General features: G+C 32.4%; 1 protein-coding gene across 1 annotated transcript in view; it reads right to left on the reverse strand.

Moving 5' to 3' along the window:
• The window catches only part of ADAMTS6 (ADAM metallopeptidase with thrombospondin type 1 motif, 6), a 292,310-nt gene that overhangs the window by 110,713 nt on the left and 155,270 nt on the right, over nucleotides 1–26,327 (reverse strand). The window contains exons 11-12 of the mRNA XM_008567759.1: nucleotides 20,584–20,725; nucleotides 8,152–8,259 (exon numbers count right to left, since the gene is read on the reverse strand). Of these exons, the coding sequence (XP_008565981.1) occupies nucleotides 8,152–8,259; nucleotides 20,584–20,725 (250 nt within the window). The remainder of the gene's footprint in view (nucleotides 1–8,151; nucleotides 8,260–20,583; nucleotides 20,726–26,327) is intronic.

Consider the following 26,327-nt stretch of genomic DNA (forward strand, 5'->3'; position numbering starts at 1 on the left):
CCGGTCCCCGGTACGGGCACGACACCGAGGGTTGTGATCCCGTTACCAGTCAGTAAAAAAAAAGACAAAAGGGAATAAAAAAAAATTTATTTTAATTAATTTTTTAAAAAATTCAATTCCTCAGACCCACTAGCCACATTTCAAGGGATCCATAGCCACATGTGGCTAGTGGCTACTACTCGTATGTTGGACAGAGCAGACATATACAGATAGTCCAAAAAATTCGTGGAAAAATAGAATTAAAAGACAATATGATTCTTTTCATGAATTTTTTTGAAGTACTCTCATAGGACATTTCCATCATCACAGAATGTTTTATTGGAAATAATGAATGCCTAGAATAATGCCTGGCATGTAGTAGGCATGCAACAAAATTTATCAAATAAATAAATAATTAAATTATAGAATTCTGTGTCTTGTTTTGGTTACTACATGTCAGGAAGGGACTGGAGATACTGACGGGTAAAGAAAGTCAAATTCCTATTTGTTTCCCTGGTAATTGGTATAAATTGACACTCAATGAATGCTTTAGAAGTTGTAACTACATAAAGAACTCCTTAGAGGAATGCTGAGCAATTATTAACTGTCAAAATTTGGTTGACTACAAGTAAGAACAATCTGATCCTAAGTCTGATAAATATTAAAATAGGATTTAATAAAGATTATGAGTTTTGGACAATGAAAATTTCATGAAGAAGAGGCGGTTAGCTAAACCAATAATACATTATCAACTCTGGGATCAGGGATGCTGAAAAAGCACACTTGAGAGGGAAAAAATTATATAGCAATTGTGTTAGATCTTCGCCTATATAAATGTCACCACATTGGGCTAAATAATCTCCAGTTTTGTGTTTTTGAGGCGGTTAGCTAAACCAATAATACATTATCAACTCTGGGATCAGGGATGCTGAAAAAGCACGCTTGAGAAGGAAAAAATTATATAGCAATTGTGTTAGATCTTCGCCTATATAAATGTCACCACATTGGGCTAAATAATCTCCAGTTTTGTGTTTTTCTTACTACATGTAGCTATGAGCAAGAATATTCAAGTCTGCACTTATTTTCCTATGCATACAACCAAACAGTGTAGTCCTGGTCAGCAATTACTGATTTTTTTACTTGGCTGCAATTAATGGGAACTGACACTTAAAAATCTCAAATTTCTTCAAGTTGCAAACTTAGCATTATTGACTTCAAATAACATTAAAGCTTGATTTCACACTTATTTTATATAATTACAGAGTTGCATCTGAAGCTCAATGGGACTTTAGATTCATATGGTCTAGGCACTTCATTTTTTTCAGATGCGAAAACTAGAACCGGAAGGCGTTGACTTGCCCAAGGTCACTTACTGGCAGAAAAGGCGTTATGTGTTCAAAAATACATTAAATCAGTGGGAAAAAAATCAATTGGAGGTATAGGATTATATATTTGAAGACATTAAAGAATACTCCAATATACTTTACTACTGAATTGTTTTTACTACATAAAATACAAAATAACACTAGGGATTTTTAAAAACCACTCACCTGTATATCCCACATGTTATTTCAGACTTCCTTGAGTATCCATAATTTATAGAGAAAAAATTTCACTTTTTCATTTTTCAGGGGACAAAGGAATTGTGAGGGCTACAAGAATACTGAAAGATGTAGGCTCATTTTTAATAATATTGCTATACATTTCTAGAATGCTCACAAAATACAGGGCAGTCAGAGAAGTCACATAAATTCTCATTTTCCTATTGAAACTTATTCTTAAAGTAAAAGACAAATACAATATACCATCTGTAAAATGCTGCTCAGTTCTTATTAATATCTATACAGCAGTAGTATTTCATAAATGGTTTGCTAGAAGACCTTTTACTGCATAAATTTATGTTTTGGTTATATCTATTCCATGGAGTTATAATATAATAGACAATTATATATCACAAAGTTAAATAACAAATATTAATGGGTAAAGAATTCGTAATAATAATCTAGGTATTAGTCATTTAGCAATTGACAAGAGACTAGTCTCTAGTTTAATAACTAGTTAACTTAGTTAATTAGTTAACAAGTTAACAACTTCAGTCCGTGTGGGGAAACTTTGTTGCAAACCTCAGTTCTCATTCTAGCAATATCTTTGATACAAAGCAAGTCACTTGCTTTCTCTCCTTTTGTCTCCCTAACTATACAATGGGGACTAATTTTAGTTCTAGATTCCAATATGGTTGAGATTAGGACAATTTTAAAAATTGGTTCAATGAAGACATACCTTCAAAGAAGTTAAAAAATCTATCAAGTAACTTGTTTGGTTTTTGACCTCTGGCAGAAGTATTCTTTTGCGTTTTGTTTTGTTTTCCCTCTTTGTATGTATAGGAAAGAATCTCTTCGGGATTTCTGCCACTTTTCTTCTTTGGTAGTAGTAAATATTTTGATGCAATAAGTGATTTTAAGAGAAGAAACTTATTTAACTTAATAAAAGGGCTTTAAGAAGTCCATAGAGGACTTCATGTGGATCAAATGATTTGAGCTACTTTTCTCAATGATTATATTAATAAATATGTGCAATATTAAGATTTTAATGTATATAAATCATGTGCAGAATAATTAGATTATATCAAATAAAGCGACTTGAAGTATATAAGTCCTATAAGCACATCAAGTTGAAACTTTTGAGTGTTGTATCATATATTTTGATACTTTTACCTGAAGTTGCCAAGCGTGTAAAAGCTCTATTTCCACAAGCATATTTTACTTCATTTTTTAAATCAGGGAAGTTAAATATGCAGATATAAACCAGTTTCTAGTCTTAACTCTCAAAGATTATATCCAATCTAGTGATTTTGGACTATTCTAAATAACAGATAAATTGAATAAATTTGGCCTTCCTTTTGCAAGTTAAGGTGTGTTTAAACAGATTTGTAAAGTTGAAAGAAATTAAACCATCACATTCCAAGAATAAAATCTCATTTTGCTTATTCTTGCTTTTCACATTATTTAAATTATGTAAGTATGTTTTAAATGGCATCTACAAAGATGGCATATTCTAGTGAAGCTTTAAAAGCCTTCTTATGAAACATGATTCATTATTAAACATCTCTTGCTTAGACTACTAAATTTATGATCTAAATCGGGGATTGTCTTTAAGCAAGATATATTATAAATCAAACAATCCAACTTTAATAATTTGTCAGAATTCCAAAAGAAAAAGTTTAAGATGAGTATATGTAGTATTTTTAAATATATTTTTTTCTTTTTAACTAGCGCCATTTTAAAATGTGATTATGGTATATACTGTAATAGCCAGCAGTGGGTCCAGCCAACATCTGAAATGAGAGACCTCTAAGGAAATCCTAAGATTTTAAAGGGAGTGATATTGGTGATTCAATACAGAACATTCTTCCCAAATCAGAAGAGCTGAGGGCTGGAGTGCAGCATTATTAAAAGTCTTATCTTTCTGCTGTGCAGGTGTGGGAATGTTAAAGCTACACTTCAGCCCAAATTCTAAATCAGAACTTGTCATCCCATTCTATTTAAATTTCTAGAGCAATTGGAAGAACTATTCTTTCTTTCCTTCCTGTGTTTATAGTTTGGGACCCATTCAAAACATATTATATTCTACCCTACATGAATTAAGATCTAAGGCTGCAAATGTCTCATTATATATTCAGTGCTTTAAAAGGGCATATAATAATCCTATTCTCATCAAGCTGTATGTTCCCATGCAAAGATATTAGGAATTAATGTCACTTATATATAAACCCAAATGCTGGGCTGTATCTCTAATTGGGTCTTGTAGAATCATTAAATCAATCTTTTGGCAATAAACCAAGTATCTGAAATCTTCTTTGTGGTCAGCAACAGGGATTACAAGGATTGGGTTTTGATTATCTTTAATATCCTGTTCAGTAACAATGCCAACATTACTATTGAAGTTTTTACAATCTAAATCCTTATTTACTATTTCATCAAATATAACATCCCTCTGATTCCTGTCCAAAGGGCTATAGCTGATGCTATATCCAAGGAAAGGTCTCCAGCTGAATGTTAATATCGATTGATTTCTAGGAGACTGACCCATGGACACACAGTACCAGTGCACTGTCTGGGCTCACCAAATTTCCTCCTTTGGTTAATGCTACTGTCCCTGAGTACATCCATTTAGACCATATGGTTCTTATTCAATCCTTGAATGGCTTATTCAGGCAAACATCCAATGGCTGTAATAGCAATGTCAGACCCCCCAGGACTCACGCAAAGATCAGTTTTTAATTTTTTGGCCATATTTCTTACTCCATCTGCTAAATGTGCATGGAAGAGTTCCCATACTTACATGGAACATTTGTGGAACTGCGCCCCCGGGCAGAGATCCCATATCTTTTGCAGCCAGAGTTTGACGAGATCATCATGGATCCAATCCTCTGGATATGTCTAAGCTATCACTGGAGCAATATTTCTACCCCCTCCTTTTAAAAAAAGATTTATTCAGAAAACTATGGGTAGCTTTGCTTTTATTCTCCTTACTAGATGGAGTGTAGGTTTTTTCTTTGTCCTTCTGATGAGAGTAGTTTTGAAACTCAAAGTTAAGATCAGAGGTTGTGGATATTACATTCATATCTCTGAGACAGACAAATTCATGCTTATATTCTCTGATGTTCATTACTGCCAGTTAAAACAGTCTGGTAAAGAATTTTCTGTCCACCATCATCTAAGGTTGCCAAATAACAATGAAAATTAGTGATGATACTTATAGGAATATAGCACCTTTTCTCTGAGGAAGTCCACAAAAAGCTCACTGAGATCTCATTCCATCCTCACAGTATCTCTATGGAACATGTAGAAAGCGGTTTTCTCTCACTTTAGGCAGAGCTTCATTATTTTACCAATTGTCACACAATCACATATTCTTAGCTCAATGTTTTACCTTCATTGCCTTCTTATTGTGATTCTTGAGATAAGAAACTGCTATGGTAGATAAATGAAAGGTGGATTTTAAAAAAAACACAAAAACCCATTCAGCATTAAAGGGTAAAATACATTGTCATCACCTATCTCAGGCTTAGTAACCCATTTTATTACTGTGACAATGAAAAAATTGCTTTTTTTGCTGCAAAATTTCTCATGTGAAGACAAAGTAAAATTAGAGGCAGTATTGAACTTTGGATTCAGAAAGACCTGGGCTGGAATCTCAGCTATGTCATTACATTGTTGTGTAATCCTGAGCTCTTAAATCTTACTTTTCTCATCTATAAAATGGAGTTAAAACAGTACCCACCTAATAGGATTTTTGTTAATATTAAACAGAAGAATGGTAGTAAAGCACCTAGCGATAAGTGCCTGACACAGCGTAAGTACATTAAAAATATTCATTATCATTGTCATTGTTACTGGGAATGTCAATTACTTTTAGATGGAAAGTATACAGACTAACCATACAAAATTGATCAGATCAATTGAAAATTTTGCTTTAATTTTGTCACTAGCTCTTTGCATGGCTGTTTTATTGTGAGTCAAAATTGTGAGCTCTGGTTTAATTTCCCAATAGATACAGCCCTAAGGATGAAACCCACATTTGGAAAAGTAAACATGCTTCTCTTTTCAGAGAAAACAACAACATCATCAAGAACAGAAATTAACAACAAAAATTCATACAGGAGACAATGTAGTAAATACAGTTAGTACAAGATAGATAAAAAATAAATTAAGAAGTGTTCAGCTCACATGTCTAGATTTTTGCTTTGGGGTTTGTTTGTTTTTTCTTCTTAATGATCCAGGTTGACTTAGTTCACTAAAACCTTCTTCATAAATTCAAAGTTTATGACAGGGATTTCTGAGGGTCTTCTAGTGCTCTACCCATTTCTTTTCTATGAGTCTTCATTTGTTTTTTTTTTAAGAGCTCATTCATTTTCAGACTTGTTAGTATCATTTCTAAAATTCCCCATTTATCTTCCATGTCTCTGGAAGGATGACTAAGATTTGGTTTGTACATTACTTTTAGATGGTGACATCCAACATATTGACTCTTATGTTGCACATTTAAATGATCCCTTAACACACAAACTTTGCCATACTTACAAGGTTCTTAAATAGTTTTTCATGAAGCCCAGGCTGTTTTAAGGTATATCAGGAGCTGGCAAGGATCTAAAGACAGAGTAAGGGGTAGGCAATGGGCTCTTTAAACCAGAGCATTTCCATTTTTTTCAAATGTACATATTAGAATTCTATAAACTTCATTTGAAGACGTGTTTAGGGATCAAAAAGTTAACAACAGGGCTGGCCCGGTGGCGCACTGGAGAGTGCGCCACTTGGGAGCACGGCGGCGCTCCCGCTGAGGGTTCGGATCCCATGTGGAGACCGGTTCCCGCTCACTGGCTGAGCATGGTGCGGGCGCGACACCGAGGGTTGTGATCCCGTTACCGGTCAGTAAAAAAAGACAAAAAGGAAAAAAAAAAAAAGTTAACAACAATTAACCTGGATTAAGAATGTGAATCTTCAAAAATCAAATATATTTTTGCCCCATTTTACTCAGTTTCTCTTATCTACGTTTATGCCTATTTGTGCTTAGAGTTAATTATATTTCCCCTCTATTTGCTCGTCTAAATTTAAATTCAATACTGTTAGCTTTAATATTATGTGAGAGTGTTTTCTAAGTATCCCTCAAATTATTTGTAATTTCCAAGGAATATGTCATCTCTATCATATATATGCATATAGCTGTAAGATATGACATCTGAGGGCCCTGCTGTTAAGCACAGATGATAAAATAGTAAAAATGTGTTTACCATATAAATGATTGGTGAGATTGAGCTATTTGTTCCCAGACAGCTACTACTCATGGTTTACTTATGTAGAGTGATTACATAATTAATAGAATGTTTCTAGAAGGGCTGTGAGGAGTTTAAAAGAATGAATGAATTCTTCATGCTTTTGGTTAAAAAGTAAAATAAAAGGAGACAATTGACTTAGTGATGGTATTATTCTAGGCAGAAACTGTGTCCTAGGGACTAGATCACAAGAATAATAATTAATCAATGGCAAATAAACAGATTCTTACTGTGACTTTTCCTCCTTACAGTTATGTGTTTCTTCTAAGTACAGATTGATGTAAATTGCTACTTGTCATTGGCATGAATTGTTGGTTCTAAAACAAACCTAGACTATTGTTTCAAGAATGAGGTTCCTAATATTTTCTATTACTTCAGTGAAAAAAAAAAAGGAATTTTTGGTAGTGTGTGAATTTTTTTGTATTTTTATTGGCTACCTACAATATCCCGAATCTTTTTAATATGATCCTATCAATTCATATATTTAGCTTAATTTAGCAACACTTCCAAACTCTACATGGAAAAGCTATCAACATGGCACTAGGTCATGGATCCTGAATGAAGCCGTCAGCAAGGATTAATAAACTATGACAGTTGCCCAAAAGCTTTCATTCTTTTTATTTAAACATCATATTGCAAGCTGAAATTCAGTGTAATCTTTGTTGAAACTAGCCCAGCTAACATGAAAGAAGTCAGAACTGAGAATAGATGACAGTAGCAGTTATTATTGTAAATTCAGTCCATAGCAATAAATTCTAGAATTTACAAATATAGCAACTCCTAGAGAATTTCAGGAGTACGAACACTCTTATCTATTTGAACAATTTTCAGTAATGACATTTTTGAAAACTAGACTGATAAAACTAAAATTTTTTAACTCTAATTTCTATGATTAATAAATTATTTAATTATTATTCTACTATTAGTTCCTTCTCTCATACGGCAATTTACAAGTGACTATAGTTAGACTATAATTATAAAGTCAATCTCTGAGTCACATAATTTTCCTGGTAATTATTTACCAGAAAAAAAAGCCTATATTATATGTCTAAACAGACATTATTATATGACTAGAAGATTGTCAGATATTTTTTGGTACAAACATAACTCGTACATATACCAACAGAAGGGTGAAACTGACTCAGAAAATAGTTACTCACTGTAATTTCCTAAACAATGCATATTTGCAGATATCAAGCTACGACAACCCATTGGGCAAGGAATTTATTATTAAGTACATTTTAATTAAGATACACAATTTCCTAATATTTGAATATCAGCACCAGAAATATATCAGTTTAGTCTACATTCCTAACAGCTAGTGGTTCATTTAAACTTACCCCCTTATCAATATTCCCAGTTTGACACAGTGTCCCCTCAGCTGCTGGAATACTGTTGGTGACACAGCGATTACTTTTGCTCAGGCACCAGAGTTCTCTACACACTTCCTAGGAAAGAAGGCAAAAGCAAGTTTATCAGAAGTAGAGATTAAAATCATGCCCAATTCTTCCATTAAATAAACTCAGAGTCACCCAACATTACTTTAAAAAGAGACCTGGGGTCTCTTGCTGCTATTGAAGCATCAGAAATGAGGATTTTGGAAGGTATTCTTACAGAAGTTGGGTTACTCATTTTGCAAAATCATTTAAACATCTGTCTTTATAATTCTTTTTTTAGTGGATAAAGTAGATCTTAGTTTTTAACATTGATTAGGATTTTTTTACAATAGTATACAGAAATTTCATTAATATAGAAGGGTAGGGATTGATATATGTCCAAAGAAAATATATGTTTACTACACTCAGGAATATACACTAGCACAAACTTACCAATTACTAACAAAGTGTTGCCGGGTAAATGACTTCCTAGACCTACTGCAATATTAAAATGAAGACAATTTTAAAATAGAAAAAGAGAGAGAGACCACAGGAATGGGTAGGAATTTAATATATGAATTTAAAGAAATCTGAAGTATATTTTGGAGTAATTTCTAAAGTTTATATATGCCTAAGAACAATCTGGCAATGTTATTTTCAGTCCATCAATGTAGCCTACCTCCATGAAAGGCAAACTTGGTTTTGAACAAATGCTGCCATTTATGGAATGTTTCAGATGTTGTTTGGAGCTGTCTTATCTCCCTTATTATGATTTTTCATTATCCTAACTCAGCACAAGAGAATTACAACAATTATTCTAATATTGGCAACAAAAAATACTACTTTTTATCTATGCTATATTAATCTATCAGATTCTAAAATAAGCTGTTCAATATTATCCCTGAAAAAGCATTTCAACTAACAACCACCCCAAAAAAGCACACTTACTTTTGAACAAAATTCTCAAATTTTCAGTTTCTTTTTATATATGATCACCAACTAGCAACATTACTAAAGTCCCAAATTTTTAATTTAAACTAGAACTATTTAGTATAACATATATATTTGTAATATAAATATGATAATCTGTAATGCAAAGATAAATTAATATATAACACTTAAACCTTTTGCTTTTATTTGCCAATGATCTTTTAACTCTCAAAACACAACTGTAAGAACTCATGTCACATAAACACAATTAAAAAATAAAGCAGTAAAATGTTGAAGTCACTAATCAGTCCTACAAAAGAAAATGTCCCAGTGAGTATAAAAAATTGAAAGGATCTCTTTGGGTCCCTCCTTAGGGTGCCCTACCAAGTATAGAAGGAGATACATAATGTCTATTAGGCTTTAAAATACTTTTAAAAAATTTAAAACTCCATTTGGAGAACTAGTGAGCTAGAAGAGAAATAAAACATTAGAAAAGAAAAGCATGTACTATGGATCATAATATAAGCATAGAATTTCCAAGTTTTTAATAATCCAACTTATTACAAAATCTACTTTTCTGTTTTAGGAGAGGTTATTTGTGATACTTTCTTTTTTTTTTTTTCTTTCTACAGGAGATGGTTTTTAGTTTATGTTCCTAAACATATTCTTTTAGTATAATATTTAAAAAGGAGTAAGAGCACATTTAAGGGCATTAAAATATTGCCCCATGGATCAAAAATCTATCCAAATTCAAAGAAAAATGTTTTCACAAAAACAGAGAAACATTAATAGAACAGTGTATACAGAGATTATGAAAAAAAAAAAGCCATAGTCCTGGACAATACTCCTGATCTTTTATGATCATTATTGTTGCCTAAATCTTACTTTTGACAAAGGTAAAAGAGGCCTAAAGTTTACTTTAGACAGAATTATGCAATGAAAATTCTATTATCAAAAAGGATAATATTTATAGAATATATCAGGAAGACATACTATTCAGTCAGGTTACAGAAATTTTATTTTCCAAAAGTGCCTTGAAAATCTCTACTCCGGGCCGGCCCGGTGGCGCACTAGGTAGAGTGCAGCGGCGTTCCCGCCAAGGGTTCGGATCCCATATAGAGACCCGTCCGCTCACTGGTTGAGTGCGGTGCGGGTGCGACACCGAGGGTTGCGATCCCATTACCAGTCATGAAAAAAGACAAAAAGGAAAAAAAAAATCTCTACCCAAAGTAGCAAGTTCTCAAGATTTTTCTTCAAAATCTTAATCTAAAGATTCACAATAGAGCCCTCTTAACCTTTAGAGAATGATGCATTTAGAAAGGCAGATTCCCACTTCTAACAGGATTATGTTACCTGGGTGGGCTCTTGGAGATTCAAATTCACTGTTTAAAGTACGGGACATTAAATTATGTTGGGAAATACTCCCAAGATGTTAAACTAGTCATAAAGAAGACTCTGAAGAGTTTTCAAATAGATCTTGCAATTGGAATTTCAATTTGAATAGAAAAAGTTCTTATATCCAATTTAGAAAGATTTTCCAAGACTTAAAAAAAAAAAAGATACTCTTGAAAGATAAAAAGCAAGTGAATTTCATATCATAGCAAGTAAGCAAGAAGTACTGAAAGAACTTAAGAACAATTTCACACTTTCAGAAATACCCTTCTTTCTCTAAACTGCGGAATCATAGAACATGGATGATATATTTGCATGGGTATATCAGTTTCATTTGCACACATATATTAGTTGAATAAGCACCCTAAGGTAGGTGCCACGCTCTAACAAAGATAAATGCATGCTGAAATTTTTTGCCTCTTGGGCAATTTGTCTAGCAACCATATAGTAGGCAGATTAATTCCCCTAAATAAAATATATGAAGTAATGGGATATAGTTAGGGAGCCCTTGACCTTGGTATTACAAGGCAGCACTCTAAGCAACTGAGCTAACTAGCCAGCCCCCACTCTACAATCTTAAATTTCATTTTGGGACTATTCTCTAAGGGAAATTTGGGTCTTCATGCTTGCCCTTGAGTTTAAGGAAGGAGAGAGAAGATATCAACAGTTTCCAGTAATAGACACTTCTGTTACATGACATTGAAAATTTGAAATAGAACCTCTAATTTCATAGAGTCAATTTCTAACCAATTAGGATGATTGCCTGGCAATGCAAAAGTGACAGCATTTCTCTCCATTCATTTAAGAATATTTATTGAGAATCTACTATACACCAGGCATTATATTAGGGTTATAAAAAATAATACTATATAGAAGAATTCTAACTAATATGAAAACAAGGTGGATTAAATTTGTTTTTAACAGTTTTGGTGCTAAAGTCCCTTTTTCAAATGTCAGCCGTGACATCCTAAAATAAAGTTGATTTTGGTAATTTCTCCCCTTATTTTGATGTACATGGGGGTAGTGTGGTAGTTACACAGATAATTATAAAATAATATAATATAATTCAATAATACTATCACTTAGAATTCATGAGACCTAGGGAAAAGAAGAAAGTGTATAGTCAGACAAGTAGCCCAAATGCCATGGATTGGTATTGCTCTATGATAAAGTTGTTATTCTATAATAAAATTAGATGACGTCAATGGGGTTATTTTTCATGAAACTAAAATTTTTACTTTAACAGACTGACCTTATTTTTAAAACTTTATTCTTTTTACTTTTTTGATGCTATGATAGACTGTAAGATTCCCAAGGGCAGGGTCTGTGTGCTATAGCATTCTTTACAAAGTGTTCCTTCTTGGCATATGTTGGCATACCTATCTTGGTCTGCCCATTTTTGAAGAGAAATTTTCTTTGCCTACTAAAATCTAAAAGTTTGTGAACTGCCCAGTGCCAACAACTTGATAATCAATGTTTATTTAGATGTATCTATGTGTTTACTAGTGCATTTAATGCCAATTGCTTCTTATATCTCACCACTATCTTCTGAATTCAGTTTCTTTCTTCTTGACATACATCTTTTAATAGTTAATTTAGCAAGAGACTTTTTCTTATTTTTCTGAAAATCTTTTAGTCTCATTTTTGAATGATATTTAATTAAATATATACTTCTATGCAGACATTTATCTTACCTCAGCATTTGAAGGTATTAAGTTCATTGTCATCTGGCCTCTATAGGGTCTGATGAAAAGTCACTTGTCAATCTAACTGCTGTTTCTTTGTAAAACACTGTTTTCAAGAGTTTCTCTTTGTCTTTGCTTCAGTACAGTTTCACACTATATTGAAGTGATCTTTTTATTTATCTACTTGGAATTTACACTCTAAAGATTTGTGTCTTTAATTCTGAAAAATTACTAGTTATTATCTCTATTAATATTGCCACTTTCCTATTCTTTCTTCTGGAACTCCTATTCAACTTATATTGGATCTTCTCATTTTAATGACCATGTCTCAACCTCTCCTTCATATTTTCCATATCTTTTTCTTTGGGGGCATTAATCTTCCTACTTGACTTCATGGTGGATTGTTTGTTCATGTTGTTTCTTATTTTGTTCTCAAGCTTATCTGAAGTGAGCACTGTTTTTTCTTTGAGCATCCTGTGCCTCCTGAGTTGTGGAAGTCTAGCTACATTTATTTGTTTCTATCATACATCCCAAGGTTTTCACTGAACCAGTTGATGTATTTGGTCAGCACTATATAGAATATATAAAGTTTTACTTGGTTCTTGTGAGAGACACAAGCTTAGGGCTTCAATTTCTTATGGGAGCCATTTTTCCCCATTAAAACATTAGTGCAGTTAAATCCCTGCTAGGATGTTCTAAGCATCCCAATCAGCTGATCCTCTGCAGCCTTAAACCCTGCGGCTTGCAACGCTTCCTTGTTAGAGATGTTGGTCTTTGAGGGCTTTTGCCTCTAATAGAGACCACTTCAATTTAAGCTTAAATTTAAATTAAAGACCAATAAAATTTAAAAATTGGATCTGGGCTTTAGCTTCCTTATCAACCAACTTTTTAAAAATAACACGAAAGGGATATATCTTCACAGCTTCTTCAACTACCATCATGACTTCAATAGAGAGCTTAGTGTTTTGGAAATAAAGCAACTAAGCCATCTATTATGTGCAATAAAAAAAGTCTTTCTGTAGAACTTTCTATTCTTTTCTAAAAGTCTCTATATCTTGCTATACACTTCCTATTTAATTGTGAGAAAGCTTGCCTGAGAGTTTCAAATCATTTATGTACTAGGAAACAATCACATATGAAAAAAAAAACATGCATTATATTGGCATCACTCCCCATATATCAATTGTTAACTATGTCTCTTCTCATCACACACATATGAGTTGTAGCTAAACTGATTAAATTTAATTATGTTCATTAGTTTTATTTATCTACAATTTTTGTTTTCATGCCTGAAGGAGTGATTGTGTGTACTATTTGTCATGTTTTTGAAACTGGAACTCTTTTCCTAGACTTCAGAAAGTCAATTTTACAAGTAATTGGAAAAAATATGCATGTCATTTTTTTTTTTAAGAGAGATCAGTTCAACCAATGGGTAAAAGCTAGGGGGAACAGGTTTCAACTCAATATACAGAAGAATCTTCCAAAATTCAGAGCTGAACAATGACAAACTAAAGCTGAATCCCTGTTATTGGAGATAGTCCAGCACACGCTTCATGACCACTTAGCAAGGATGTTGTAGGCAAGAAGAAAAGAAAAGAAACTAATAACTTTTTCAGGATATAATGTCAACTACTGTGCTAGGAATATGTACATTTGTGTCTCACTTAATCTTCATGGTAACCTTCTTAGAAAGTGTGAGAAACTTAAGATTCAGACAAATTTAGCAATTTGCTTCAATTCTGATTAAATCTAGATTTGAATCATCTCTGTCTGATATCGAGCCCAATATATCTCACATAACTAAGCTACTTTCCCATTTCTTTTAAATGTATCAGAATTGAATAATGTCACTGGCCAATTAAGGCTGATTGGTAAAGGATTACTTGCATTCTAATATAATATAAAATCTCACTAAATATTCATAAAACTCTCCTATCCTTTACCTTTATTTTAAAGGACAATAGCTCCAAATTACAACTGTTACATACTAATTCATAAGATACTTACTCAATATATGAGTTTAGGCATCAACTTTTACATTATTATTACTAGGACTTATGAATGTAACATCACCACTTGTGTTTGGATTTTTAAAAGATACTGTTAACATGCTACACAAAAGTATTCCATGGTCATCCAAGAAACAAGACACTTAAAAATATTCCTACTCATTTAAAATTTTAATACCAACTCCCAGATTTCCAGTCTCTTTGATTTTTCACATGAATGATATAAACATTAACAATAATTTAAAATATTAGCAGATATAAGCGGTAATAAAAATACATTTAGAAAATGGAGTTTTATAGTAATTATCTAATATAAAATAATTTATCTGGTATATAGAAAATAACTGTAAATAACTGAACTTGGGCTCCTTTGATCAGAATAAAAATATACCCTTTCAGTACATTAAAAGAAATTAGAGTTACCTTTTCTAATGTTGCTATTCTTTTCAAGTAACTATAAATGTTAAAACAGACTAAAAATTGGAAATTCAATTTACCTAGGAAAACTAAAATTAGCAGTTTATACAAGGGGGAAGGGACATCATAAAAGTATAAAATTATTTTACAATTACTTTATCATTAAGAAAAGTAGTATATGAAGAGAAAATGGTGTCTTTATTGGTAGATAGCTGTTGCTTTAAAAATTTTTTTAACTATAAAGATCATAAAAGATATGCACAAATTTTCTGCCCTTGGGAACCCTAAACCCTGTGCCATCTTGGGTCCTTGATCCTGAATATGAAATATTCTCTTTGTCCTCACTACCCTACCAGTAACATCTCTCAACAGCTGTTTGTAATAAAGGGTCCTGAGAGTAAAAGGGGAGAGCAGAGCCCTGAAAAGGTCAGAAAGGAGTATCCATGATTAGAAAGGTTACTTATCATTTAATCACACAAAGGAAAATTGAAAACCAACATATGGTGACCCTATGGCCTGGTTCCAGGTGTTTGGTAGCCATCTGAAGAAAGAGGATAATGTATCCTCTAAGAAAAAGATCTTAGAAAGGCAAAAAAAAAAAAAAAAAAACCTCACCCTAATTTAGAAGTCCAGGTTATATAACTAATCACCAATTTGAAGGGGTTAAAAAAATAATTGAATGGCTAAAAAAAGAAAAGAAAACCTCTAAGTACCAAACCCAGTGTAAAAACTACTTATCTTTAAGGGAAAAAGCGAGTATGGACCTATGGTTTTGGCTTTGAATTTATGAAAATGAAAATCAAATCAACCTCTTGTCAAGTATATGCTTGAAAAATATAGATGTTTAGACTCCAAAAGAATATTGAGGTGTTAAAATATGTCCATACCTTTTATTACCTAAGCCCACATCACACCACACTAGAGAATATTCACAACATCTTAAAATCTTCAAGGAAAGTGATTTTACAATTTCTCTCAGTGCAACATTCCAATATTTAATAACTTGAAATTCTTCCTAATACCTAATCTACAAACCTCTAGCTGTAAAAATTGAGACTACTTTTTTTTTTTTTTTAATGCTCTTGGTAGGGAAGGAGAGAAATTTGTTACCAGCTATCAAAGTACAAATAAGTGTTGCAAAACCTGAAGATGGTTTCAGGCCAACACTTAGCTTTCTTTTTTACAGCCTACTGAAACTAATTTTCATAAGACTTCTCTTATATGTACTCCTCAGTATTTCACTATTATCCTCTCCCAACTTATCTGCATCTCTTTAAAAAAAAATTGCATATGTAGCCAACAGTATTCTAAATATACTAAGAAAGTCAACACAAACTATGTGAAAGAATGATTCTTAATTATTTGAATCTTAGTTAATCCATGGTGGTAAAATAATAAACGAAAAAGAGTAGGCATAAAAACATTAAAAACTGGAGTCCAGGGACAAATATGTCCATCTTTATTAATGACTCTCCAGAAGCAGGATACTTTAATCAGACAACTCAACGATCATGTCTCTAGCAGTTATGTTGACTACAAAGAGCTATACTTCAGGCAAACATAGATTGATGGTATTATTTTTGTAGCTATTGATTAATATAACATATTAATCAATAACAATAAAATGATATATGCTGTCCCATATTTTAATTCTATGCATACCAAATAATCTTTTAATAATAAATTGGCTGTATTCCTTTAGGTGAGAAAATGTACAGATTTCAGTAAATTTAACTGAATATAAACTGTGTGGCTCTAATTCTTAGTATATCTTAATAAATCCAGTTATATTGATCTTTTATTCCTAATATTAGATCCTAAAAGTCTCACATCACTTAAAGTTTGGAACAAATATGTTATTCAACCATTTGTTGACTATTCTATCATTAATCATTTAATTGAGGCACACAGAAGAGAAAACTTTCAAATTTGATGATCTGTAAGTAAAATAGAGCCCTTGACACAAATATATTCCCCCTGGAAAGATTCAAAATTAATGAGACGTCTTAAAGTTATGTCACATTTTCTTTTAATATTTTCTTTTATGTTTCCATCACAACACACTGGGATTCTGTAATCTTAAATTCAAACGTATGGAGCCCACACACATTTACACATAAACACCTCTATTCATCTCATTTCAGAGCTATGGTGCAGCACCCTGTAGTATAAAAAGAATGAGTTTACATTTACCTGGGAAAGCAAGGGCATTGCTACATTGTAGTGCCATAAGTGGCAGAGCTGCTTTACTTCTCTGTGCAGGGTATATTTGAAGAAGATGTGACGAGGGAAGGGAGAAAGACATGGATTACTTTAAAAAAGATCTTAGTTTTCTAATATGGTTTTTCCAGATTACATAATTATATTTGTCCGCTAAGACATAATGAGTCTTGGAAATTCTATGATTTTCTGCACATTGATAAGTTCTCTTAGTCTCATTCATTAAAGACACTTCAATAATTTCTCATTGCTTTCAAGATAAAAATATAGACTTATTAACATGGCCTATAAGATACAATCAGATTTGGCTCCTACCAAATCCTGTCTCATTTATGTGCTATATGTTTGAGAGCATCAGCCAAACTGTCCTTCTCTCAGCTTTAAAAATACACAGCTTCAGAGCCTTCACCAAGGCTCTCTCCCCACTCTCTCTCCACCAGATAAATCTTCTCATTCATTTTATTCATTAAATATTTACTAAGTTCTTGTATGAGCCTGGTATTGAGGTACTCACTATACAAATAGCCATGGATAAGTGAGGTAGAATCCTTTCCTCATGAAAATTACACTGTCATTAACAATCATTCATTTGGCAAATATTTATTGAGCCCCTACTATGTGCCAGGCACTGTGGATAGACCAGTGAACAAAACAGACAAAATTTCTGCAATAAAGAGGATGAACAAGTAAAATATATAGTATGTTAGAAAGTGATAACTGTTAAGGAGAAAAATAAGGCAAGGAAAAATGATAGGAATTGTGTGTGTGTACGGTTGGATATGCGCTTATGTGTGTGCATGCATGCTTGAAAGTGCAATTTTAGGTAAGGTTGTCAGGGAAGGCATCATCTAGAAGATCACATTTAAATAATTAACAAATAAGAAAAATGATTATGGATTTTAATAAGTGTTATGAAGGAAATAAATAGCATAATGTAAAAGACAGTAACTGGGAGAAACTTTTTCACAGAGAACAATCAGAGAAAGGCCTGTCTGAAGAGAAACTGGCATCTGAGCTAAGACTGAAGGGTCAGACTGAGTCAAGGTGTGACCCTTGGAGTATCTTAATATGCTCCCCAAGTACAGAAAGCTTGGACTCTCCTAACGCAGTACCAACATATCAGCTATACAGGAATGTTATCACGGATGACATATTCATAGAGAAAACAGAAACATTTATTGATTGTTTGTCATGTGCCAGGTAAATAAAAGGCACTTTACATACTTATCATACCCTCTTGCTATCTGAAGTTTACAAGAACAATTTGGCTGCTGCTCACTGAAAAAAGTGTCCCAAGACTGAGTAAAATCTATTGGTGGTCAATGTAAGGTCACAGGTAATAGTTAATAATGAACAGATTTTTGAATTTAAAATATTCCTTTAAAAATATTCTGTTCCATTGGGAAACCATGTATTAGATCATGTGTTCCTATTTATGGTTCAGAATATATAGTCAATTGATAAAACATTACTCACTTCTAAATTAAAATAAGCAACAACAATGTACAACGTACTATTTTGCATTTATGTGCTAACTCTTAATTCTATATAAACAGTGAAAAATTTCATAGATAATACAAATTCCCCATAAATTAAACAAAGCTATGATGTCTATAAAATTTCTCTGCTTTTTGGGAGCCTTAAATCTACCTGTAGATGAACAACCATCTTTTGATGATTGAGTAAATTATGTACTGGATATTATTAACCTACACTGAACCATTAAGTATATTTGAAAACAAGCTTTGGGATACGACTTAAAGTGACAGAATAAAGAACTAAAGAGCTATGTCTGAGATCAAGCCCTGAATTAATTGGCGTTTTGGGGGAAGCAATCAAAAGATCACCCACAGCCCCTATGTTATATAGGCTCATTAGTGACTTCCTTCCTAAGTTTAAACTTATTGTTATTACTATAAAATGCTTTTTGTTAAACCAGTTTTTATAATTCTTTCCTAATAAGAAAGAGAATACTAATGGAAAGTAGAAGAGAAGTGAGACAATAGATTCTACAGAGCTTTACAGGAAAGAGTCTGTTACTCCAAACAGGCGAAGAAACATTTCTTGGACATACTGATGCTTCCTGGATGAAAGTACATTGCACGTTATTTATTTATTATAAACATTCAAGGTCCCTCAGAAACCTGCTGACATAGCTAGCAGACATGTTTAGATGATCTAGTAGGCATCTAACTTTGCATGGTGCTAGCCTGTACTTGCATCTTGCCTTAAAAAGTTCTAACTTTTTACATAGGGCAAAAAGAAAATAAATCCACTCAAATCCAAGACTAAGGGTTTCAGACACCTGAGAATTTATGACACTAAAGAATAAGTTTAGAAAAGGTCCCCTGATTACCTCTCTCCTAAAAAAGACTGGGACAAGATGGGGAGTTTTGAGAAGACTTTTAGTAACACATGTCACCTGACGAAAACTGAACAAGTATCTTCTGAAACAAAATAATCTATTAAGCTAAAAGTATATACAAAGACTGTGAATAAAGTTTGACTGACTTTTTTTTAAGGGAAAAGCAACCTAAGAACAAAAGAAATTAGAACCATACAGAAAGAAGAATAGAAGGCTCTTTATTCACAGAGAGACAGGAAAAGGCAAAGTTTTACTCACGGCTCTACATATCCAGATAATAACACACAATCTTTAAATCTATTGAACAAAATGTGCTGCCAAAGTCTATCAAGAATAATATACTTGTCACCCAAGAGATATTTTAAAAATTACTTCCCTTTGTACTGTACCCAAGAGGAATAATTGGTACAGTACAATGAGTATGTCATTTAGTCTTAACTATCTTAAAACTTAATTCCCTTTATTGTTATGATTTTTAAAAAGAGATTCAAAAGACTATTTGCATAAAAGTAGGAACCAAGCCTTAAAACATATTTTTTAAACTTGAATATTTTTTAGCAAACAATTTGACATTTTAAAATTCTATTTTTTCATTCAACATGCTTATACTGTGTTCCTATGAGGAACATGTCCCTATAATAGATGCTGATATATTTCTCTATGACACTGGTACATTGGTAATCCAGCAATGATGACATGATGACCAAAGTGGAAAAGATGGATAGCTGATCCATTAGACACTGAAATTTTTTCTATGAAATTAAAAAAAATTTTATACATTTTCTGATACATAGACATTGAGACTATTTTTCGCAGACATGAAGAGTAAATTCTGATGCCTACATTTTTTTTTTCCACAGCAATTTTCCTTGTTTCACTATTTGGGCTAATGTCATCTTGTTCCTGCTTGGTTATCGTGTTGGAATGTGGGCAGTGGATGAAGCAACTTGAACTGACTCAGAACTAGCAAGTATGAATTAAAGTAAAGGCACCTAGCCAATGTAAAAATATCTTTTAGCCCAATTATAAGAGTATCAGAAAAGGGGGGTGATGAGGGATTTTAAAACCATAACACTTCAAAAGACAAAAGTAAAGTTGGCATCATAAACTCAAGATTTAAAGAATAAATATATTAGAAGTTATTAAAAATTTTACCTGCATCACTCACAAGAAATTTGAAATTTGTTTAATTTAGGATTAATCAACATTTAGAAAAAGATATTACATAAATGGTACCAGAAAAAATACAATGTCAAAAGCCATATTTAAGTTAATGATATTACTAGAGTTAAACTACATTCATCATAATTCCATCATAACATTTGTGTCATGAAAGAACACATACAAATTACTAAACATGAGGATTAAGACTTCTTACCCCAAATTTACATTGGCGAGATGGTGCTCCATACTGGAAACGACATTGCTCATCAGCATCATACACCTGACCTGGGGCCACAGCTGGATAAAGAAAGTCACGCTTGGGAGGCTCATTATCAAGGCAAGTACCACGGCCTGAACTGTTCAACATAAAGGATCAAAGGAAATTAGGTACTCTATGGACTATTTCAATCACAATTATGAAACCATGTGTTGAGCTCTTTGTTTAAATAACTTGAAGCATGAAAAATACATTCTCCCAATAAATAATCACGTGGCCAAATAGAACAGCATTAATAAAACCTGAATAAAAGCTCCAAATATTTTTTATAGCACCAAGACACAATAAAAGCATCTTAGACAACAATCTGAAAATGTCATGTTGGCCTTTAAAACATTGATTTTAACTAATTTCTCTGAAAATCAAAACAGAATTTCATATTGCTCTAAGCTTCTTGTTTATTTTTATTGGAAATATAACCACATCTGGTAGTAGAATGAAAAACATGAAATGTAGAGAATTTTCAAAAAATTGTAATCCTTAAAGATCTAATTTATATACTTCCACCTTGGGCAAAACAATAGATCTGTGGTAAGACATGTCCATAGGTTCTTGAAAAATTGTACTAGTAAATGGGCTGAATGACAGATGACAGATGAAACCAACACGCAAAGTTCTCCTCTCAAGCATATTATAAGTGTTTAGTCTCTCAAAAATTTCATATTTCATCTGGGGTCACCAGAACTGGAAAAGAGAATGTTCTCCTCTCTCTATAATTTCTGTTTTTCAAAGTATGCCTGCACTCAAACATAATATTTTAATTCAGTGGAACAAATAACATAAAGATCGCCAAAAGTCAGACAGAATATCTTAGTTTAAAGAGCTTTAAACTTCGCTAAATATAATTGTTCATTTTTATTTAGTCAGTGTGCATAAAATAGGACAGATGCTTTTTTACTTTCATTTCACATGTGAGTAAGTTAGAATTTTTAAAGAATTCCTATGCCAACATTTAAAAATTTTTTCCAACATTCCTGTCCATTGTGCCAGCACTTGTGTTTTTTTCTCCCAGATCTTTTCCATCGACTTTGCCAAAGGAAAATAATTTCACAAGTAGAAGTTCCTCAAGTATTATATAGGACAGTACAAATTTTCACTTATAGATAAGTGAAAAAAGAACCATGCGTAACAATGAGTTTCATGTTCACTTAAAAGTTTCTCATATTTCTAAAATGTAAAAGGTAATTTTTTATGTAAAAATGTATAATTGCACAGCAGCAAATTAATATCTTTCAAAAATTGAACCATACTATTCTTAAAGTGATATACATTAAAAGACCAAAGGGACAGAATGCTGTCTTCTTTACACCCTTTTCCTTTCATTTATGCCCCCCCTTGACTAATTTCTTAATCAATAAAAAACATTTAGTAGAATACTAAATGTGGTACTAATATACATGGATTTTGCTATTGACTATTACAATTTTTTCAGTTATCACTTCTCAGAGTATCTAACAGCAAACAACCTTTTTTCACCCAGCTATCCAGTTTTTATGACAGCACACTTTTTACTTCCTTTTTATTGTACTTTTAGAAGTTGACATGTCCCTCAGCAAGAAAAATTATTTTTAGATGAACTTTTAAATAGCAAGTCCTTTTTATTTTATTATGTAAAATAAATATTAATCTATATGGACATACAAACTTTAGGCAAGTGTAATTCTACCAGTAAATTTGAAATTATGTATTAAAGTTAATGACAAAGAGGTCAAATTTGCATAGTATGATGGAAAAAGAACCATATTGATAATATGAAATATTTGTGAGATGATTAAACTAGTAGTTTAATTGACCAATTTTCCTTTCAAAATATCAGTTTTATCTCTGTGTACAATAAAATTACAAATATCATAAAGAATGGAATTAAAATATAATAAAAATAAAACAACAAGTTAAGTACTGCTATAATTCAATAGAAAAACTAAAAATTACGTACTGAAGTACTTAAGTACAGGATTCTATAAGTTAAAAACTATAGCATAACAAAAAAGTATAGGATATATTCACCTAATTGCCACCAATTCCAAATGTATTAAATGTAATTATATACAATTACTCTTCAAAATATAGAAAATTAACCTAAAAACTTAGAAGAAGAACTATGTGGATTCCAAAGAAGAGTTTAATAGACACCCTGAAGAAAAAATTCTTTCCTGATGGCAAACTGAAAATTGTCCTAACACAGGAGGAAGCAAGAATAATTACTTCGAGTTCTTATTTCAAGGTATTAATGGTCTTCTAATCACAGTTCATGTTCTTTAACAAATACCAAATCAGATGACCATTGCAAAACCCTTCAGACAACCAAGAATGCCATGCACTGTGGGCACCTCTGGCCAAAACTCTTCTGAGAAAGTTTATTCCAAAGAGCACTTTTGTTTCAGTACTTTGGAAGCACCTATTACTTTGAATTGATGTGGTCTAATTAAATAACTAGACAGTCTTGTTCTCCATTTTCAGTATATTTTTACAGGAGAATAAAATACCATATGAAATAAAATATAAGGGAAAACCATATGGATCTTTTAAAAATTAACCTGTACTTAGGAACATCACATCAACCTTTTGAAATGGGTTTGGCCTTATTTGTACAAATTAGCAAGGCGTGCAAGTCAAGGTTGTCTTCCAGTAAAGCAAATGTGGTGGTATCTGCAAGGCTGATTTAAATTGTTTCTACATTTCTACACAAGTGTACTACATGTGGAGTACATTTTCCTCCTAGTAACCATATTTGGTATATACGATAAAACCTTGATTAAAATGTTTGAAGGATAGGATAGTTTCTATGTTTTAATTCTTAACTAAGGGTTAAGCAAAAATCAAAAAAAGATGTTTTTTGTATGTTACTAAAAGTTATCTGCTAGTTTCCTGCTACTTTTCCTTATTACTTTCAAGTAAGTAAAGTCTATAGATCATAATTATTAATTGTTAATTAACTCTTAGAAAATAATAATTCTGGATATTTTCATGCCTCTGAGTCATCAATCACCATTTCAAAATATTATAGATTACAGGTACAGAAGGTAGAGGACATGGATCTGAGAGATGCATATTTAACCCTGAAGTGCTTTTCCTTATTTTTTTTCCTAAGAAAATTCCTAAGTACTTAACTCCAATCACACTCCTGCCCCTCCCCTCCCAAGGTAGAGTATTCTGATTTTTTATATAATAATTTCCTTCCTTTTCTTAATAATTTGACTTCCCAATTATTTATTTGCCTGTTTTTGGACTCTATATCAAAGGAGTAATACCGTAGATTTACTTTTGTGACTTTACTCTTTCGTCAATATTGTGAATGTGAGATGCATCTAAGCTGATATGTGTAACTGTAGCCTGTTCATTTTTATTGTTCCTTAATATTCCATTTAAGACTACGCCACAATTATTTATCAAGTCTTCCATTAAGGAACATTTGGGTTATTTCCAATTTCTGGAAAAGGCAAATTATGCTATGAACTTTTTCGTACATCTCCTGGTGCAAATGTGTAAATGTTTTTTCTTCCATAAAATATTAGATATAAGTTATTATCTTATACTTTGTGATTGTCTCATTTAAAACAATAGAAGTTATTGAAAATTTTTGTAATACTAGGGTTCTAGCTAATTGGGACATAACCATACAATTCTTACAAGTTGAGCCTAGTGTTATTTATGCTACTATCAAAATAATAATAGTAGTGATATTATATACAAATCTTGAATTTTCTCATCAAGTAACACCTTTAAACATAGATGGTTTATACCTTGGTTTCATATGCCAATTTTCCACTCAGAAAACATAAACCTCATTCATTAGTTAATTAAATGTAGAATACCATTGGTCTTCATCTATGAGGTACTATTACAGCTTACTATCGTTATGCATAGATATAACTTGTCCCAAGCAAAACTATATACATAAAAAGTAGATCTGTGATTATTTCCCTAGCAGTATATATATTACAACTGAAAACCCAACTCTAGTTAATATCCACAGAAACATAGATAATTGTTGAACTTATAGACTCTGCTTTTGTTTATGCTTCTAAGACAAAGAAAAAATAATATAGTAGCTTAAGAATATGCTTCTTCCTTGATTATGAAATTCATAGTAAATCAAAGTATATTTACATTTCCAGAAAACTTTGCAGCATGTCAAGAAAGTCATATTTTACATATTCTACTTCTAATTTGGAGAGGTCTTATTTACATAGTCCAAAAATTAGTCTTGAAAATAGGAACATGAGCCAGAGTTCAGTCTTCAACTAAAATTTACAGATCGCTATGCAAAATATGCACTCCTGGCTTTGTTTCCAGAACACATGAGGACATACTCCTAATTGTGATTTTAGATTTATTTTCAATAAAACAATTGACAATACAGTGGGTCAATCTAAAAATAAATCTTTCTGTATAACCCTGTACATATCTTAACAGTCTCTTAACAACAACAAAAAGTTAACATTTAATTCCACCTCCTATTTTTTTCCCCACAAAGTTGTGCTGACACACATAAATTAAGCAAAAATGGATTGTTAATATCATTTATGGCAAGTCAAGTGTCTTACTTACTATGTTGTCATAAACTGCTTTGTCAGTCTTTATGAAACAATATAGTACCTTCTAACGCAAACCTTTTTCTCTCAGCCTCTGTATGACTGGGGTGCTTGAATAAACTGAACTTGAGGCTACCGAGACATGAACAAATACTGCTAGTGGTTTACTCTCCTCCCCATATGTAATTATGACTTATCAAAGATATTTATGGTTAAAGTGAGGTTCCCAAAATGTGTCAGATAAACAGAAGGAGGAGAAACCTGTTTTGCCATCTAATAGATTGATACTAACCTTCAAAGGTAATTGCTAGAGGAGAAATGTGAGTGTCTTGATCATCTTGTTCATCCTGCATCACTTCTCTTGTGGCTATACTCTCACCTTTCTTCCCCGTTAAACTTCGACCATCATACTGCCTCTCAATGTGCTCAGCTTCTATCCTTTCCATGAAAACGGCTACTCTGTATTTAATTTGGAATTGCAGGAAATTTTGCTATGGATCTTTGACAGTTCAAACAATTTAACGTACTTTAAATAGAGCAAGAATTGAGTCACAGAGCCCCCGTAATTTTTGAAAACTACATGAAATTACTCTGTACTATTGCTAAGCGGTGGGAAACGTATGAGAAACTGGCCCAAATTACTTCTGGCGGCCTTCCACTGCCTGGTAAATTAGCCCATAGATATGAATGAGTGTGAGCCATAATACCAGGTTCATCTTTCTCTACTTTTCTAAATTAATAAATAAATAAGGCCTGTAGGCAGATAGGAAGGACACTACCTGCAAAGCCATCGTCAGAAAACATCAGAAGCAGGCACAACATGTCCATTTTAACGGAAATGGGTTCTTTATTATCTAATCAGGACAGCTTCTGGGCGATTCATGAACCACTTACTGAATCACCGGGTTTAAGAAATCTGAAAAAAAATATTGGGAGTTGGCAAACACCATTTCCTGATTGATCAATAGCACCTAGTGTTTCAGAACAACACAGGAGAGTTTGTGTTCTATTGACATTTAAAAGCCATGGAATTGTTTTCACTAGAACATAGTGAATAGTGAATCTCTATAAATCATAGAAAGCTCATTGTTAAAATTCACCATCATCTTTGGCCTATACAGTTACTAAGCAGAGAAAGGTATGCAT

The sequence above is a fragment of the Galeopterus variegatus genome, unplaced genomic scaffold (assembly GCF_000696425.1).
Source record: "Galeopterus variegatus unplaced genomic scaffold, G_variegatus-3.0.2 Scaffold343, whole genome shotgun sequence".
Lineage (NCBI taxonomy): Eukaryota > Metazoa > Chordata > Mammalia > Dermoptera > Cynocephalidae > Galeopterus > Galeopterus variegatus.